The 17,620-nt window shown below is 50.5% G+C and overlaps 8 protein-coding genes across 8 annotated transcripts, besides 3 other annotated features; 3 read left to right on the top strand and 5 right to left on the bottom strand.

Annotated features, from left to right (window-relative positions):
• Positions 1 to 17,620: part of a sequence feature (contig 1.5 561..450355(-1)) that runs on past both edges of the window.
• ANIA_00184 (GMF family protein) lies at positions 58 to 841 on the top strand (the record flags this gene model as incomplete). The annotated part of the gene is made up of 4 exons (XM_652696.2): positions 58 to 60; positions 144 to 243; positions 332 to 462; positions 536 to 841. The coding sequence occupies 4 exons, from the start codon at positions 58 to 60 to the stop codon at positions 725 to 727; spliced, it is 426 nt and encodes a 141-aa protein (XP_657788.1). The 3' UTR covers positions 728 to 841.
• Positions 2,890 to 2,916: a sequence feature (Short protein (ANIA_00185, CBF90018.1) was converted to a misc_feature.).
• Positions 2,966 to 3,013: a sequence feature (Short protein (ANIA_00185, CBF90018.1) was converted to a misc_feature.).
• Positions 3,119 to 4,847, top strand: ANIA_00186 (protein vapA). The gene is made up of 4 exons (XM_652698.2): positions 3,119 to 3,733; positions 3,781 to 4,332; positions 4,380 to 4,574; positions 4,627 to 4,847. Exons 1-4 carry the CDS (start codon positions 3,579 to 3,581, stop codon positions 4,730 to 4,732), a joined length of 1,008 nt encoding a protein of 335 aa, XP_657790.1. The 5' UTR covers positions 3,119 to 3,578; the 3' UTR covers positions 4,733 to 4,847.
• ANIA_00187 (uncharacterized protein) lies at positions 6,736 to 7,136 on the bottom strand (the record flags this gene model as incomplete). Its single annotated transcript, XM_652699.1, has 2 exons — positions 6,736 to 6,868; positions 7,066 to 7,136. The coding sequence occupies 2 exons, from the start codon at positions 7,134 to 7,136 to the stop codon at positions 6,736 to 6,738; spliced, it is 204 nt and encodes a 67-aa protein (XP_657791.1).
• On the bottom strand, positions 8,066 to 10,319 carry ANIA_10043 (putative nucleosome remodeling complex ATPase subunit (Snf2h); the record flags this gene model as incomplete). The annotated part of the gene is made up of 4 exons (XM_050611032.1): positions 8,066 to 8,101; positions 8,309 to 9,307; positions 9,354 to 9,819; positions 9,874 to 10,319. 4 exons carry the CDS (start codon positions 10,317 to 10,319, stop codon positions 8,066 to 8,068), a joined length of 1,947 nt encoding a protein of 648 aa, XP_050469303.1.
• On the bottom strand, positions 11,368 to 12,500 carry ANIA_10026 (putative oxidoreductase, 2OG-Fe(II) oxygenase family; the record flags this gene model as incomplete). The annotated part of the gene is made up of 2 exons (XM_050611031.1): positions 11,368 to 12,072; positions 12,129 to 12,500. The coding sequence occupies 2 exons, from the start codon at positions 12,498 to 12,500 to the stop codon at positions 11,368 to 11,370; spliced, it is 1,077 nt and encodes a 358-aa protein (XP_050469302.1).
• On the top strand, positions 13,084 to 13,950 carry ANIA_00189 (RNase P/RNase MRP complex subunit; the record flags this gene model as incomplete). Its single annotated transcript, XM_652701.1, has 2 exons — positions 13,084 to 13,681; positions 13,742 to 13,950. The coding sequence occupies 2 exons, from the start codon at positions 13,084 to 13,086 to the stop codon at positions 13,948 to 13,950; spliced, it is 807 nt and encodes a 268-aa protein (XP_657793.1).
• On the bottom strand, positions 14,599 to 15,857 carry ANIA_00190 (tRNA splicing endonuclease subunit SEN34; the record flags this gene model as incomplete). Its single annotated transcript, XM_652702.2, has 2 exons — positions 15,764 to 15,857; positions 14,599 to 15,555 (listed from the first exon to the last, which is right to left on the bottom strand). The coding sequence occupies exon 2, from the start codon at positions 15,529 to 15,531 to the stop codon at positions 14,599 to 14,601; it is 933 nt and encodes a 310-aa protein (XP_657794.2). The 5' UTR covers positions 15,532 to 15,555; positions 15,764 to 15,857.
• Positions 16,323 to 17,618, bottom strand: ANIA_00191 (Elongator subunit ELP4; the record flags this gene model as incomplete). Its single annotated transcript, XM_652703.2, has 2 exons — positions 16,323 to 17,082; positions 17,147 to 17,618. 2 exons carry the CDS (start codon positions 17,616 to 17,618, stop codon positions 16,379 to 16,381), a joined length of 1,176 nt encoding a protein of 391 aa, XP_657795.1. The 3' UTR covers positions 16,323 to 16,378.

Raw genomic sequence — 17,620 nt, 5'->3', positions numbered from 1 at the left:
ACAGACATTGAACATACCGGAGTACATCTTTTCGCTCTATCCTGGAAGTCCGACAGCATGGTGAGGGTGCCCCGCACTGCTTGCGAGAATAAGCCTTTGTGAATTTATCACTGACTGCGAGCCCGCGCTTTGGTTCAAGGTAGTCCTCTGAAAGGTTATACGCCTTCTCTCCGGAGACCAAAGAGAAGCTGCGCAAGTTTCGCTTGACAACATCCCGGGCGAAAGAGCCGCAAGCGATCATCTGTATGTGGTGTCATGCCTCGCACCCTCTGGACTATATCCATTTTCACATATGGCCATATTGTGAGGACGATAGCTGATTCCTCTCCAGATATCATCGATGCTAAAAGCCAGGAAATCCGAGCAGAAGATGGCGAGGTGTACACAAAGATGGAAGACCTGGCGGACGAGCTCCCAGAGTCGTCTCCCCGGTTCATCCTTCTTAGCTACCCCTTAACTCTGGTATGCATCTTCATATCGCCGCGTGGTCTCCGCCGCGTGGTCTCTATCACCTCAAGTGTACTGACTGGTCTAGGGTTCTGGTCGCCTTGCGGTTCCTTACGTCCTGCTCTACTATCTCCCCGAGAACTGCAACCCGAATCAGCGAATGATGTATGCGGGCGCGGTCGAGTTAATGCGAAATACGGCAGAAGTCAACAGGGTTATCGAGGTCGAGAGCGAGGAGGATATCATATCTATCGAGTCGAAGCTGCAGAGTGCGGACTGATTACTGTTGAGGGCAAGCGGACCGCGGGTGAAGTTGAAATGAGTATGAAAGGCGTTGAACGTAGGAACGGCGTTGCAATCTAGAGGGTTCGAGGCGTTGAAGTCTCTAACCGTCTTATTTGTACTTGCCGGTAGCTATTCTTGTGTCATATTAAGGGGCATAATCCGTCCTACCCTGGAACCCAGTGACGAGCTCTAGACCTGTCGACCTGCGGCAAGAGTCTAGGCTATGACGAGTACCCAGAACTGCGCCCCTTCTTGTAACGAAAGGCGCGTTGAATCCTGTCCAGATAGTCGCTGGGATATACAATGCATCTTCCTTACATTGGGAACAGCGTCGCCTAGGCATTCTCCCGCACTCATGTTGCCAATACGCCTCGCTATCTGGGGGCACTGTCCCAGGCTTAGACTCAGACAAAGACCTCTAGCTCTGGCCAAAGATGCTCTTCACGAGAATCACCCCCGGAAAAGAGCTTCCTGTAACATTGGCCCTTACAATTGCGGTCAGCTACCTGCCACCAGCGATGCAACGCGTCGTCCCGGGCTCCAAAGGAACCCACCGATGCTGGAATGGGGCCCGTCGTGGAGACGGACTCGACTTGAAGCTCTTGCGGGCCCGCAGGATCCCACTTATAGCTTGAGATCAGCATCCTCCCCGATGGTGCCTTATGTGGATGATAGCTGGCTTCGCATCGACTCGTATCAGACTTCCGTTAATCGTGTCCACTTCGGGAACGGAGAAGCAGCGGAAGGAGTATTTGCCTTTGGTTACTAATATGTACTCTGAGTATACTCGGTATTGTTAAGGACCTCGCTTCGTAGGTCGCCCATCGGTAGCCTTCGCGCAGAGCTTTTCAGCATCGTTCAATCTTCAAGAATAAGGAACAGACCGCTCATACTAATCCTTCAATTTCTGCAGGATATTTATCACGGGGTTGGATTTCAACTGGGACTTCAGCCAGTCTGACAGCTCCTACTAGTGCAGACGGCTTAACAGGCCCACTAACTGGGCTAACCCAAGATGACCCTGGAGTTCCCAATCGAGTAAGATTGACGCCAAGCCCGCCGGCCGAGGTGTGATTTACCCCTTCCAATTTGAAGGGAATGATGGTTGTTAAGGCCCGTCCCGTCCTTTGTGTGTTGCGAGTCTCAGGCTGCGACTGGGTGTTATACCCGGCGGTATTGGACGAAGTTCATCTTTCCATACTTATCTCCTGTCTCTCTGTATAGATTGCGCGTCTAGACTCTGAGCAGCCCGACCCTCCTTGCCTGACATACTCGGGACACTGTAACTGGAACAGCGACTGTCACCGCACTGACCAGCGTCTCTTCCCCAGGAGCTCCACCGTGGAGCCTGGAACAAGATAGCGACGGGACTCGGGATGAACTGTCTACCCCTGTCACTGGATCATCAACGAACTCTTCGAGGACAAATGAACGCTTGACGTGTTCCCAGTGGCGATGTTGCAGAATTCACAGCCAAGTCGGGCATGGTCCGTGGAGACCTTCGGCAGATGAAGGCGAGCGCGATGCCGTGATGGCCTGATCACCGGCTTGACGGCCTGCTAGGAGCGCTATCGACTCATAGTCGACACTCGGAGGAGAAAGGATCGAGGACCGTTTCACGCCATTTTAACCTGCTGCTTTGCAACCAGGCTTGGCCGTTTAAAGACCGGACGGGCGTTATCAGCTCTCCTCTCCATATGGACGCGATTTTTCCGCCACGCCGTCCGTTAATCAGACCATGACCGTGGACCAGGCTGCAGGAGGATGCATGATGCCGCTATTCCATATCGTCTGATTGCGTGACAGATTCCCGCGATGGACCTCTGTCGTGCATAATGCATGGGCTAGCCGGGACTGTCGAGCGGCCTCGTTAGCAGCCTGTTCGTGGTTCCATTGGCGGTTCGTGGGGATGGCAGTGATCGCTGTTATTGGAGGACGCAGGCGGCACTGCAAGGAATCTAGTATGGTTCGACTCGGTGCCGGCGCGAGAAACGGTGGTATGGATGGTATGTAGACACTGCGGAAGAGGGCCAGACATACGGGATCCATTCGTTGTTATCTTTGCTTGTACACTAGTATAAACAATTGATTGTCTGGTGGGTGATAATCGCTTTATTATTTCCAGTACGCTCAAGGCTCGATCTGGGATGGTGGATCTCACTGACCCAAGGCTGTGGACGAGTCCTGCCGGTTCAAGCAGCAGGCCCGGGGCTAGAGAACTTAGCGGGCTCACATTGCTTTTTCCCCTCAGGCGTTTTGTGCAAAGCCAGCAGCAGTCCATTATGGCCTCCAACCCCGGCCTGATGCTGCTCAAACTTTGTTCGCTTCTATTTATCGCTCGCTCCCTCCTCCTCTCCCTGGCCGTCTGCTGAACTGACTTCGTCAGCTCGCCACCCTCTTCATCACCAGTCACCATTCACCAGTCACCACGCACACCTCACTACGGACGGTCGCATCAGGAGGTACCATTAACCAAATCATATATCGCGTCTGACCGCCACTTGACCAATCATTCGAGCGGGCCCTCGTTCTCTTCGCTCACGGCCGTCCGCCTGGTCGGGTCTCCCAACCGTCTGGTTCTGGGACACAACAACCCCGTGCCACATAACACCTGTCTGTCTGATTCTCTCGCCATCCAACTCCGCTTTCTTCTTGTTTTCGTAAACGATTGCATCGATTTTATCAATTTCCGACCGCGTTTTGTCGCTGTGGAGGGTGCTCGTCATGGTCGCTGTTCTAGCCGTTTAATTTACGCCTATTCGATCGATTGATTTGTTCAACCATTGTTCAACCATTGTGATTGATTCTACGGTTCATCTACGGATCCTGACCCACCGTCCTTAACCATGTCGACATCCCAGTCCGATGGAAAACAGGAGGGGCTGGCTAAAGTGCTGAGTCGCATGAAGACCGTTTTGAGAAGGACTCCCTCCAGAGCCACGACAAGCACTGCCAGAGAGACAATAGCCCCGGTTCAACCAGAGTCTAGCAAAGCGCCTGCGTATGGTTTTTCTTCACTTTTTTGCCCGTTCTCTACTGACCGTATAGTCAACCGAAATCGACCCCTCAACCGGCGAAACCCGCCCCTGAACCGACTGTTGTATCCCACTGGAGCGCGATCCAGGAGGAAAAGGCCCGCGCTCTCTTCGCCAAATATGGATTGACCCTCGAACCGGGCGAGTGGAAGGCTACGAGCGATGTGACCGTCCAGCGGGTCGTCAAGCCCATCCGCATGCGCGTCCGCCGTACCTGCCATCGCTGCCAGACTACCTTTGGCCCCGACAAGGTCTGCGTTAACTGCCAGCACGTCCGCTGCAAGAATTGCCCGCGATACCCCGCAGCGAAACCGAAGGACAAGCAGGAGCAGACCGAGACCGCGCTCCAGGCCATTCTGGCCCAGAAGGCCCAGCCCGTGCGACCCAAGCCCAGAGAACACCAATTAACGCTGCCATCGCGCTCCGGTGGCCAGGATCTCATCCGCAAGCAGCCCCGGCAGCGATTACGACGGACGTGCCACAGGTGCAATACGCTTTTCGCGCCCCACTCAACGGAATGCAGCAGTTGCAAGCATATTCGATGCAAGAATTGCCCTCGCGATCCGTACGTCGAACATCGTGAATTGCCTTGTATTCTGCTAATAATATCAGACCCAAACTTGACAAATATCCCGACGGCTACCCCGGAGATGCGGAACCGCCGTATGAACCGCCAGCTCGGACCTGGAAGAAACCGCGGCAGAGGGTCCGGTATACCTGCCACCAATGCTCGACCGTTTACAGATCGGGCGAGAAAAATTGTGCCAATTGTGGGCAGGAGAAGTGTGCAGAAACTATACGAGACCCGTACGACCCCGTTACACGACTTCTACAGAGCATTCTTACTAACAAGCTACAGACCGAAAAAAATCAAGCCAGAACCAGATCCCGAGATAGTGAGACGAGTGGAGGAGAGGCTGGCAAATATCAGAGTTAGTGAAGGGAGCGAGACTCCAAAGTCCTGAAGCACAGGCTTGATGGGCGCAATCGAGATCTGGAATACTTGTCGATGTCGAGTACCGACGGAGCGAGCAGAGCATAGCATAGCGTTTCTTTAGCACAATGATTACGACCGACCAGTATGATCTCCCAACTCTCATGGCCCAAAACCCAAATCCCAAATCCCGTCGGGACAAGATCAAGTTTTACGGAGTATGGAGTCCGCACGGCCTATAATCAAGCTAGCCCTGCTGCTAGTACTCTAGCACTAACCTTTTCGCAGTAGTAAGCAAACCTTATTGCAGTAGTACGCTGTGGAATCTGATACATCGCGTCCTTTTACCGGCTTCTGGAGCTCGGTGCGTCGACCGTTGAAGTACATGCCGAGCCCCCCGCCGCTGCCTTCTAGATCCACGCTGGTCCCCAAAATGGATAGGTTTGCCGTTTGCCGCTTGACAGCTGACAAGTTGACAGCTGACAGGTGAGGCGACTGACACTGGCATTCTTGACAACTGGATGGATCCACTGCTGCCCCGCAGGATGTGAAGGCCGGGCCGTGTGGATTTGGGCTTCATTCCATAGTGTGGCGCTGGTTGGCGTAGCGCGACGCGGGATCTCTGGCCAGGCTAGCTACCCACCTAGTCGAGGCTAAGTCCTGGGCTATTCAATGCATTCATCACCATAACTATTGTCGTTTTCTCTACTCTGAGTATATACTCTCCTCTTCTTGACAAGAATATCGGTATCAATTCAATTGTAAACGGAATACTCCATGGTCTTTGGTCCATTTATATCACGCGATGCTTTGACTTTGGATAGGTGGCGTAGATATAGTGTCAGCATCTCCACTTCAAGTCTACGTACTAGCCGCGGTTTTGGTAGAGATCCTTGCTAAGGTCTGTTCATCTGATTCTGCTACCACCTCGTCGGAAGGTAGATAGAGAATAACCGGTCGAATCTGAATGTCGTCTTTAAAGTTGAATTTTCAATGCAGGCAAGGAGGCCCGAATAGACACTAGCTAACAAGGTCTAGGAAGCATTGGCAGCATTAGCTAGCATTAAACCAACACTAACAGGCGGATCATCGCGGCAGCACTGAAGGCTGAGTCGATCAACACTCTTGTCTTTAAATTATCAGGCCCTGGTTATATCAGTAACACGGAGCAATTTTCTCTTTAGGGGCTGGCGCCGGCCGGAAGGATGGCGGTTAGTAGGGGATTCACTTCACTAGGAGATTGGCTTCTCCTGAGCGGCCTGGCTAGCCAAGCCGACTGACGTTGACAGAGTCGCTAGCCTCGAATAGTAAGGACCCGATTTACTAGACTCGACTAGCGACTATTTCACCCGGTGTAGTACACAGAGAATGATGACCGTTACCTGTCATAATTTAACGAATTGGCTGGGACGGGAGGTTACATGCAACGTGTTACGTTGGTACGTATATCCCTCCTTCAGTCACCGTTAGCAAACCCCGATGATCTTCACTGCACGGATGTTGGGATTCGCCTTCTAGCGTCCTTGCTAAAGTGGCTATTCTGGCAGTGACTCTTGCGCTATACTTTAGTTCACTGATTATTGCCCTTCAGACTCCATATGCGAAAGGTACCACTGCCACCTAGCTGGCAGTGGAAAGGATTTACGTGCCGTAGTGCGTAAGCAACCGCACGTGCTTCTTTTTCTCGTCTCTCTGGAGTCAGAAGGATCTGTAACGACGATAACCATGACTCGGCCGAAGAAAGCGAGAGCTAGCCTCGTTAAGCCACCGGGTTAAGCTTCAAGGTTTTAAGTGATTCTTCATGTGGATAGAGAGGTATAATTCCGCTTCCGCTTATCCACCTATGCCTGGGATCATACAGTATGTACCATGGATACGAAAAACGGCTAAGTACGCAAAACGGCTAAGCGGATCGGTCCGTTTATTTCCAAAGCGCAACGTCCAGGGGCAGGGGCCGTCTACAATCGCCCTGTTTTGTTATTTTGGAGGTTGGGCTGCACTGATATTCATCGGAAGAATTCAGGTCTGCCATTACTATGTATGGTCGGTGGCTGTTGACCGCGGGTAATTTAGCTGCGTCTTGGTGGCAGTGTCCGGATTTTCGGAATCTGCTACACCCCTAGAGGAGCATCTAGGGCTCCCTTGTATGGCAGGGTCCCCCACTCCCCTTGTTTTCAAGATATTATAGAATGGCAGTATATGCAGCAGAATCAAGTATCAAACCTGGAGTTTGTTCTCCACGCCCTCATGCCCATGTCCTGTGACATACTGATATATCCCAATTTATGTGTAGAATATAGTAGGACGGAGTGTGCGGTTGATTAACCCGGTCCATTGTGGTGTAATATCCCTTCGATATCATACCACCTAAGTCGGTAGTCGGTAGTTGGTAGCAGGTCGATTTGTCCGATGCTGGAAGCCATGGATGCTTTCATGTTGAAGGAACAGGAATCTTGCCTGATTCATTAGCACGGAATAACTTCGGGGATCGGGCTTGATGTGATGCGCCGACAATGCGAATGCAAGCGCAGTGATGGATGATAGTGTGATCGTCAGAAGATGGGAAGCGGATCATTAACCTTCTGACAGTTCTGAATGGCTGAATCTATGTCGCTTAATCATGCTACAGGGTGTTGGTCGTACTAATACTACGGCTTGATATGACCTCCCAAGCCCACTATCATCATACCTTACAGAACGCTAGGCCTCCTCCAGATCAACGGAGCACAGAGTAGTCGCGGCGCAGGCCTAAACTGAACCCCTGCTCGGACAAGGGTATCTGGCTGAGCTGCGAAATCAGACGTTGTCATTCTTCGGTACTGGACGGGGTCGAAAACATGCTTTTTACTCGGGGTTGCAATCAATCTGCATGCAATCATCATGCAATGCGATGCATTGCATGGGGTGGGTGCTTTATACCCTCCCTGCCTTGGTTGCCACCTCGGTTGTTCGGGTGATCAGCCTAGAGAATACGCTGCCGTATACGGGTATATTGGGACGGACTACTAGCAGATGATATACGTTGGTCAACCTTGGTATTGGGTCAAGATACATGCGACTAAGAGAGTATGTCGTAATTGCTGCTATGAAATATCTCATGACGTACACCAACTTCAAGATCTCTCGGACGGCCAAGATTCCTAGCAGCGTTTCACGCGTTTCGGCGAGTCAAGGTCCGGTTGCAAACCCTCCAACCTGAAAGGATGCTTCTCTACAGAAGTAAACACAGAGATCTCGCAGCCAGCGCATTTAATAAAGAATGCATTCTTGGGCACGTAGCCGAGAGCTTCCGCGGCTGGATTTTCCCCAATAAAGTTTGTACGACCCCAGTGGAGGCAATTCTCGCAGTAGGCACGAGGGCATTTCAGACAGCTGAATAGAAGTCTTCCGGCAGCGCTGGCTGTTTTCCCGCAACTGCAGCAGTAGTGATGAGGACAAATTATCCTTCGACCTCTAAAGGAATAGTCCATATCCTCGGCGTCGAGGCATTGGAGGTGGAACGACCTAGGGCAGGTTTCACATTTGATCGGCTTTTGACCGTGGCACGAAAAACATGCCTAAGGCATTTAGACTTGACCTTTGCAAGAATTGGCGAGGAGGCACTTACAGCTTCGTTCATTTTGCACGCCTTATCCCCAACCCCTTGCTTCGGAAAGGTAGGACTGACAGGAGTTGCCATTTCCATGCTCTCCTTCGAAACCTTCCATTCTCCAACTGTGACGACACGAGACTTTCCGATCCGACGAGATGCTTTGGAGATGCTGAGGACTGTTTCATCATAAACAGAAAAACGCCTATACTTTGTTTCCACCATGACACCGTTGAAGATGTTTGTCTTTACCCGTTCCGAACGTGCAAGCCATGCTCTCTTTTCCGCATGAGACATCCCCTGTATGCTGACTTCATCAAGAGCGTAGGAGGACATTATGGAATGAAAGTCCGAGTTTACTAGGTCCTTTGCATCAAAAGACCTAGGGATGATCGGCCTGCTGGGTATCAAACAGATCTCATCCTCAGTGGTCTCCTCCAGATCCGTATGGTGGGTTATGTTGTTTCCAAACTCTCCCATGACCTTGTCTGCTAAGTAGGCCTTCTTATCCATACGCCGGCGCATTTGGTCTTCTACTGTTCCCTTGGCGTGTATCCTGAATATTTGTACGGGCTGTGTCTGGCCGATGCGATGAACCCTCGATTCGGCTTGCCGCATTACCTGAGGGTTCCAATCATCATCCAGAAAAATGACTATGGATGAGCTGACAAGGTTGAGACCTTCGCCTCCGGCCCGGGTCGAAAGCAAGAACACCATATACCGGGGATCATTCTGGAAGAGAAAAACCGAAAGATTTCTCCATGCGGAGGATGTGCTCCCGTCTAAACGACCGTACTTGAATGAAAACTGTGCCTTTTCCATTTCCAGGAGGTCTTCGCACAGGTCGAGGGTTTGGTCAAATCCCGAGAAGATGATGACTTTCTTGTTCTCTAATCCAACATACTGCCGGATCATTTTCTGGAGAACAATGAACTTGCATGAGGCATCGACAATATGCTGACCGATATTATACTCCTTGGGAAGAGCGTCTGCGAGGAGATACGGGTGTATCGAGCACTACATGGTTAGAATAACCTTCAATCAATAAGAGCCGACGGCTTACTTTACGCAGCTCCATCAGCGTATTGGTCGTTATGTGACTTCGTCTCTTAGTATTAGTTGCTTTGTTCGTCTCCCAAGCCGCCGTCATCGACTCGACGATGCTATCCGTCATTGGGACAACGTTGGACTGAGACTTTTCCTGCTCAATGCTACCCAACAAAATCGATTCATCCACACCTGTGAGTATCGTGCGATACCAACCCAGTTGCAACTCGGTGAGTGGCACCGAAAACACAGTCTCTTTCTTCGGTGGTAAATCCAGCCCGATCTGAGAATCACATTTGGTTCGGCGTAGCATTACAACTTTTAGGAAGCGGGTAATGTGGCTGAGAAATATGCTGTCAAACTTTCCGTCTGTCAAGGAAAACGCGTTTTCGAAAAGCTTGGCCGTGGCTGGCACGAAAACATCCGGGTACAGCCAATGTAAAATAGACCACAGTTCAGTTAGATCGTTTTGAATAGGTGTGCTGGAAGGAGGAATGTCAGTTCATGTAATGGCGGTGTGCTTGACTAGTGCCTACCCTGTAAGCACAATCCTATTCTCTGAACGAAGTCTGTAAACTCCCTGCGTTCGCTTAGACCTGCTGTTCTTTATGCGGTGGCCCTCGTCGAGGACCACATGTGCCCAAAGTGTCTTCTGAAAGAACCAGAGATCACTGCAAAGTGTCTCATAGGTCGTTACAACAATATTCCAAGGCTCGGCCCCCTGTTGTCTGAAGCATGTGCGCAGGTTTTCTCTTTCTTCACTGCCTCCATGGTATGCCATTGGCCTGAGCCCAGTCGTCCACCTAGAGATCTCGGACATCCAAGTGTTCAAAACACTCAATGGGCATACAACCAGGAACTTACTGTCTGCTCTTTCATTGTCCTTGACGTACTGGAAGAGAGAAAGGGCCTGGAGAGTTTTGCCCAGGCCCATATCATCGGCAAGTATACCGCCTATTCCGTTGTTGCGCCAATATATCATTTTCGAAAGTCCCTCCAATTGATAAGACTTTAAGGTTGCCCGTATCCTGAAAATACCATCAATCAACTCACGACTGAGCCATGTGTACTGGAGAAGGTTACTTACCCTGTCGGCTGCGAATCCAGTAACACGTAGTCTGTGACTTGGGCATGGGAAGACTCTTCGATCTCGAATAGCCTTTCAGGGCTGTGGTCAGCGCCTAGAAGTGGAAGAACAGTTTCCCTGATCGACGCAAAGAACGCATATCTTTTCTCCTCAATCCCCGACGGCTTGCCGTCATTACCCTGAAATGCTTTATTATTGTGGTAACGCTTGGCCTGGGTTAGTGAGCCAGGCTGAAAGACTTCTGCCTGCCAGTGGCTATATTCGGTTGTTCCTGACGATGTGGTGTTAGCTAGAGTGTATATAGTATTCTACGAATATCTCACCACTGCTTCCGGGAGTTGTGATTGCGGATCCCGTAGACCATAGCGGGGAGGTAGGAGGAGTTCTTAACCCCGACCTTGGAGTACCTGGAACGGAAGAGGCCAAATCCTCTTCGTTGAAAGTATATGTCATGTCCATATTGCCGTCAAGTGAGGGTAGAGCTCTGGCCTCGTAAATGGAGAGAGAAACCACAGAATAGAGAAGGGCAGAAGGGGCAAGTAATCCATCTTGGACGAGTAGCACTTAAAGTCAAGAGTCGCACTTCTAGCTAAATGTGTTGCCCAAGTGTGGCCAAAGGTGAAGAAACACCCAGGAACGATAGCGCTGAAACATTGTAGGAGACAGATGCGTAAAAAACGGAGCGTAGAGCAAGATAAGGAAGAAGTAACACTTATCAAGCCAATGAGGCATTGATGAGTTTATTGAAAGATGAATTGTTCTGTAGATGATGGAAAATGTGAAAAGAGGATAGTGATAGGAGCAGTGAAGGAACCCTGGTGTTCTCAACTCACGTGTTAAACGGACCGCCCATGTAGTTCGGCCTAGAGCAGGAGCGAGCATCTGACAATTAAGTGATGGAATTCCCAAGGTATGTACTTATAGAGTGACTATATGCGGCAAATTACACCTTTAATCTCCTACTCAGCATCTCCGTCCCTGCTGACTTGTCATACTCAATATCAGGCACATCCACTCTCCTACCTAGGGCTCGACGAATGATCCAGTCCTTGCTGTTGATATTCTCTTCCACCACACCTTCATCAAGATTCGGAATGCGAGAGGACCCTTCCAATCGCCGCAGCGGGACATCGTCTTCCGGCCGGGAGAAGTAGACCAGGCTAAACCGAGTGGTGTCTGCTTGATCACCCGGGGGAGAGACAACACGGTGAATGTTCGACCGAAGCAGCCCGTTTGTGAACTTCACCATGGCGTCTCCTAGGTTGACAATTACGTGCCCCGGGAGAGGCTTTACGTACTGCCACTCTGCGTCCGCACCCGGAGGAAGCACTTGAAGCCCTCCCAAGCGGTTGAATAGAATAGTCACGCTCCCGAAGTCAGTATGCTCGCCTAGAGCAGTACGGCGGTCATCAGCAGGCTGTGGAGGTGCTTTAACGAAGCGTACTTGATCGCCGCTTACAGCGTGAAGACGGTGGATGTTGGTCAAAGTCGACTCGGGAAGACCCAAGCTTGTGTTGAGGATACTGAGGATGAGTGTGACGATAGAGTGCGAGTACTTGATGAATGATTCGAGAATGTGGCGATTTTTATTTATAATGTCTGGGGCTGGGAGTGGTCCAGATATGCCCATGATGTCGTCTTTCGAAACCTAGAAATGTTTTAGTGTAGGCGATACCAGGAAAACAAGCAACGAAGCGGACTGACATTGTAGAACTCATTCCTGTCCAGGTTACCCTGCCGATCAACAACCGCAGCTCCCTGTGCCTTGTACCCGAAGTAAGACTTTTGGCTACTGAGGTCATATTTTTTCTTCTCTTCTAGCGGGAGCTCAAATAGGCCGGCTCCTATTTCGAACAATTTATCGGCATCTTCCAGAATCTGCGTGACTGTGCCTGCGTCTCGCATATCAAGGTAGAAGAAACCAATGTCCTCGCATGCTTTGCTTAGTTTTTCGATCTCTGTTTCGTTCCCTGCAAGTAGATCTTTCAACGAAAGGCGAAGCAGTGGAGCGGTTGGCACATCGTCTGGGAAAGGTGGAAGTCCTGAGAATTGAGATTGATCCCTTTCGTTTTCCATAATTGCTTAAAGCTGGTGCACTCCCCAGTATACGTCTAAAGTCGTCTACATTGTGGTATGAGAACAGACTGAACTTATATATTTGATGCTGGGCATTAATGCGGGGAAAGCAGCTGGGCCGAGGGAATATGTTTCAACTCCAACCAAAGCTTACGACCAAGAACGAATGATCGTCGATGGTATACCCGAAGTTCTGGAGAAAAAAGCAACGCCAATATTGGTATATGATGCAGTACAGCCGATGGTTGCTGAGGGATGCTTTGCGTCAGTTAATGGAATACTCCTAACTATCCGTAAGGCAGCATTACTGCGAAGCCGTCAGTATGTACCTAAAAGAATATAACCCAAATGAGAAATATAAATCAAGTTTGAGATAACTCGTGCATGATAATTATTGCGGCCGGAGATATCGGACTTTACCTTATCAGGCAAGCTACAAAATCCCTTTGCGCGCCGTTTCGATTTCAACTTACTCTAAGAACTTAAAGATCCCAAACGAAGCACAACCTTGCGATAAATCTGAATGCATTTTCTCGAACCGAACTCAGGGAATCAAATTTAACTACGATAATTGACGTATAACATGTCTTCAAAAGCGCACATTGCGCAAACACTCCTTGCGCGCGCCCACTCGCCCGACACAACTGAAACCCTCTTCAACGAACGCATTAAGCAAAAGCCTCTCTACCTCCGACCAACATCCCCAACACCTGCGGATAATCGTTCGCGACGGCGCCTCCACCGTCTTCGTAAGAAGGAATACTTCCTCCGTCACCAGAAACCGAAACCGCTCTCTGCGCGCGAGAAACGGGAGTTCGGGGTGTACAGACTGCCGAAGGAGGAGTGCAAGTATGAGATCTTCCAAGGGTTGAATCGAATGTGGGTGCAGTATATGTTGGAGGTACTGGATCTGGGCCCCGGGGGTGGTGGGTGGAGGGTACAGCAGCAGCAGCAGCAGCAGAAGCAGGAAAAGGGAGAAAAGCAGCAGGAGAATCAACAGAAAAATCGAAAGCTGGTGTCGGCGCTTGCGCACGGGAGCAAATTGGTCAGCGCGGATTTCCACGGTGCAGAAGTGGAGGTGGTTAGGAGTCGGTGTTCGGGGAGGGTTGGGTTGAAAGGGATTGTGGTTAGGGATACAAAATTTACGTTTGTGATCGTTACGCAGAAGGATGAGGTTAAGAGTGAGTACCTCGCCGTCATTTACAGCTGGTCTAAATTTGAAACTAACAAGCTGCAACTAGATATACCTAAGGAACAGACTGTTTTTCGTTTTTGTGTGCCGCTGCCTGATCTCAAGGGCGCAGAAGAGAATGCGAGTACTGAAAATGGTGCCGAGGGGATCGAAAATAGCAAGAACCTTGTCTTCGAGCTTCACGGCAGCCAGTTTCAGAATCGGCCGGTGGACAGAGCCAACAAGAAGTTCAAATGGCGCAATGTGGAATATCTTTGAAATGCATCGAGATTTTAGGTCATAAGCTAGTTGGAGCTTGGTTGACTGCAGAAGGACTTGTCCACTGCTACTTCACAACGTTCTCCACTAAGAAGCCTTTTCACTTAGCGCAATGCTGTCTTTAGGAGCTGAGCTATATACACCCAAGTTCCTACTCAGCTTTTGCAATGGACGGACCAGGGACTTAGAGCGTTCAGGCGAGTCAGGTTACGCGTCGATCTGAGTCAATGACAGGTCTACGGTAAGGCTACACTACGACACCAATATGCGTGGACTGGACTGAGATGAAGGATGTTAATGATATTCTCTCTACTTTCCATCCTCTGACTGCTGGCGGACTCATGATTTTACTATCATGGCTCCGCTCAACCTCCAGATACTTGAGATGCGGCTCTAATACTTGAATGAGTGACACATTCAATGACACAAGCTGCGCGTGACCTGCTTTAAGTCCGCCGTGGAAGCATATCGTGTACTGGCTGGGCATAAAGATCGGTGTGACCTGAAGCGATTCCGCCAGGTTGCGGCCACCTTTACGGCATCTTGCCGCTGATGTCTCTTACGGCAGCTGTCGACACGAGTTGCCGTCATATCGGCTTGCGTGATGACGACGGGTAGATCGATGGCGTGGCCCTTGCCACAGAATGATCACATCCCTGCCCATTCAATACTGAACGATCTCACATTGGCGCCTGCTTCTTCAGGATCGCCACGGCTCTTGTCAGCTCCCCCAATGAGAAAACCCTTCTTGACGCCTGTGCCGAGTCGACCTCCCGTTATGATTGTCATCAAGTCCAATTGCTCGTCCCATTCAGCTGAAACCACAAGAAAGTGAGAATGGAACCGCAACGGATCCCCTGGATATGCCATGTACTGGCAACCAAATCGAAGCCCGGGGGACAGGAAGTAGCCCTTAGAGTGGAGATGTGCGAACAGGGGATACGAAGACGGCACTTCTGGAAGCGATAGAAGATGTTCGGCAGGCGGCTGCTGAGGAAGGGGCGGGTGGGATACAGCTGGGGTGATTCCCATAGCGTCAGGAGTGGCTAGAGTCGATGGACGCCGGGAGGATACGTGATTAGGAGAGACAGAGGGCTGGGCATCGTCAAAGAAAGGAACGATAGAATCTTCTCCAGACGCAGGCTCGGCGGTATCTTGTTTCCGCTCTGTTTTCTTCGCCTTTGCAGCAGCCTTCTCATTCTTCTTCTTCAGAGCTTCCTCCCGTTGCCGTTCTTTTCGGCGCACCTGAAGCTGCATAGACTCGACACCTTGCAATTCTAGTTCTTCGAGATACTTCTTGCGGTCTTCCTCCACGAGACAATTCATCCCCTGCTTCTGGAAGTTTACCTCGTCTACAATGCAAGCTACGCCCTTCTCCGCCAGGAGCCTTGCTTCTTCTGGCATTAGCTCCAATGGCAGGCCAGTGAAGATATTCTGCTGTGGTACTTGTGGTAGAGTCCCGGCCAGGACGCCGCATATATGGTGCTCACGTCTTAAAAACGTGGCTGCGTCGACCGAAAAGACAAAGTAGTTACCCGCGATGTATGAGATCGGGATCGGAAGGTCTGGACTGGGGTTCATTGTGGGCGATCAGGATATTTACTACTGCAATAGACAAATGTTAGTCCATCGCCCAGGAAAGAAAAGTACGGTAAACCAATCGGCAGTAAGTAGATCAAGTCATTTTCAATACGTTTCTCAATCACGTTGTGCTCTTTGATGAGATTATATAGCGAGCTTCAGGGGATTGACAGATTATAGTAGGTATATAATCATTTGATCTGTGCGCGAAATAATGCTGATTCGAACTTACCATCAAGAACGAATGAACATGACAATAAAAGTCACTCAAGGATTTGGCCAGCAAATCCTGTTTATTGGCGATAAATTTGCGCCTCGAGTTTTTGTTGAAGAGAGTAGAAAAAATCGAGGAAGAAACTGGCGGGGATCAATTTAAGGACAAAAATTCCAGTGGGGATGGCGCTTTCCCCAATCGGGAGAGCTCGCTCCGGTCGTCTGACAGACCTAGCCTTTCCTCCTCATTGAGAGAAACGACTGCGAGACTGGAATACCACAGCGCTGTCGTCGATTCCAGGATGAATTTCTTCTTGCTACTTTTTCTAGTGTTCTTTACACCTCTGACTCTATTTATAGGTTGCTACCGCTCGCTCCCCTATATGATATCCTCGCGACTAACACTTCAAAGCATGGCTTGCTTTCTCTTCCTGTCTAGGGAACAGGTTTCGTTCTCGATTCGGTAGTTCTGTGACGCCGGGGATTGGCTCTTACGGGCGATACTACCTTCGTACCATGGTCAATACTGGGTCCGCCATGTCCGAGCAAATCGAGTTGGACAACCTGCTGGTAGAATCCGATCACGAAGAATGATAGGAATGTCTGCTTTCGCTTCACAAAAGCCAGTCCGTCTCTAGAACTCGAGATCCTCCTTCTTCGGCATTTTATCTGCTTGTCCATGATTCTGCGCTTCTTGGTCTCCCTCAGCAGGCGGGAGACTGAACGGTTTGATCTCGAACTTTCGCCTGCTCAGGGTGAACGCCCAATCCTGTCCGATATTTTGATCGCTCCCGCCGCCCCGTTCGTGTAAAACCGGAAGTCTGTGCGTCTTAAGCATACCCTGTGGAGGTTCCTCGTGTGATGTGGCAGCTCCAGACGTAGATAGAGCATCGGACGAATGCGGGAAAGGGCAAAGCTCAATGACACCATCGCTTAATATCTCCATCCACCGCACAAGGCCAGAAGACCGCGGGAAGAGGGAAAGTGGAATTGTCATCATTAGGGTTATGCGACTGCTAGGCGAGCTCGCTAAAGCCCTTAGAGAGTGAAGGAACGGCAGCACGTTTTCAGGCTCGCTGACTTCTGGTGGGTATAACGTGGGGTTTAGGAAGGAAGGAATGACAATGCGGTGGACTATGTGCGGAGGACTGGAGGCGATGACGGTTTGAAGCTTCTTCAGGATGGAAACAAGCAAAGGCTCTTTTGTTGGTATGAGGGGTATATATGTGATGTTGCCAATAGACGGATGTGTGAGGCGTTTGGTGAGGTCGAATGTGTGACAAAATGCCGGTTTAGCTGTGCCATCGTCAACAGAAGATAGGCTTTGATCACTTGGACCTGCTGTGGAAGTTAACTGGGTCAGCGTGAGACAACTTGAGCCAAACTATGCTCGGTAACCTACCTCTTGCGCCAGCGACGCCCGCTCCGAATTCACCAAGACGCTCGTACCTCCATGCAATCTTCATGCGCTCCCCTTTGCGCTTGTCCGACTTGTCATCAGCAGCTTCTGCCGGACCTATCAAGCCCGGAAGAGTTCTACCCCATTGCTCTGGCATTCCGATGACGTGAACCTTTTGGTCTTGCACGACACCTTCGGCAGCATAATACCGAAGCAATGCGCCTGCGAAGTCTGTAGTCCCATTTTCCTCCAGTAGAAGTGTCTTTCCAATAGGAAGTCCACCATGACCAGCTAGAAGACTGTCAAGTGACGGGGAACCGGTAGAGGTAGTTGGCCGTCCGTCATCAGGAGAAGGACGCACTCCAGGAGTCGTGGGAGGCGACGAGACGGCCCGTTGCGGCTGCGATTGTAATTTAGACGCAGGTGTTCGGTCGGTGCCTGCTGACAAGCCTATATTTCTTTTGCGAAAGGACATCT

The sequence above is a fragment of the Aspergillus nidulans genome, chromosome VIII, assembly GCF_000011425.1.
Source record: "Aspergillus nidulans FGSC A4 chromosome VIII".
NCBI lineage: Eukaryota > Fungi > Ascomycota > Eurotiomycetes > Eurotiales > Aspergillaceae > Aspergillus > Aspergillus nidulans.
Note: the sequence above shows the minus strand (reverse complement) of the source record. Positions and strands in the feature narration are given on the sequence as shown.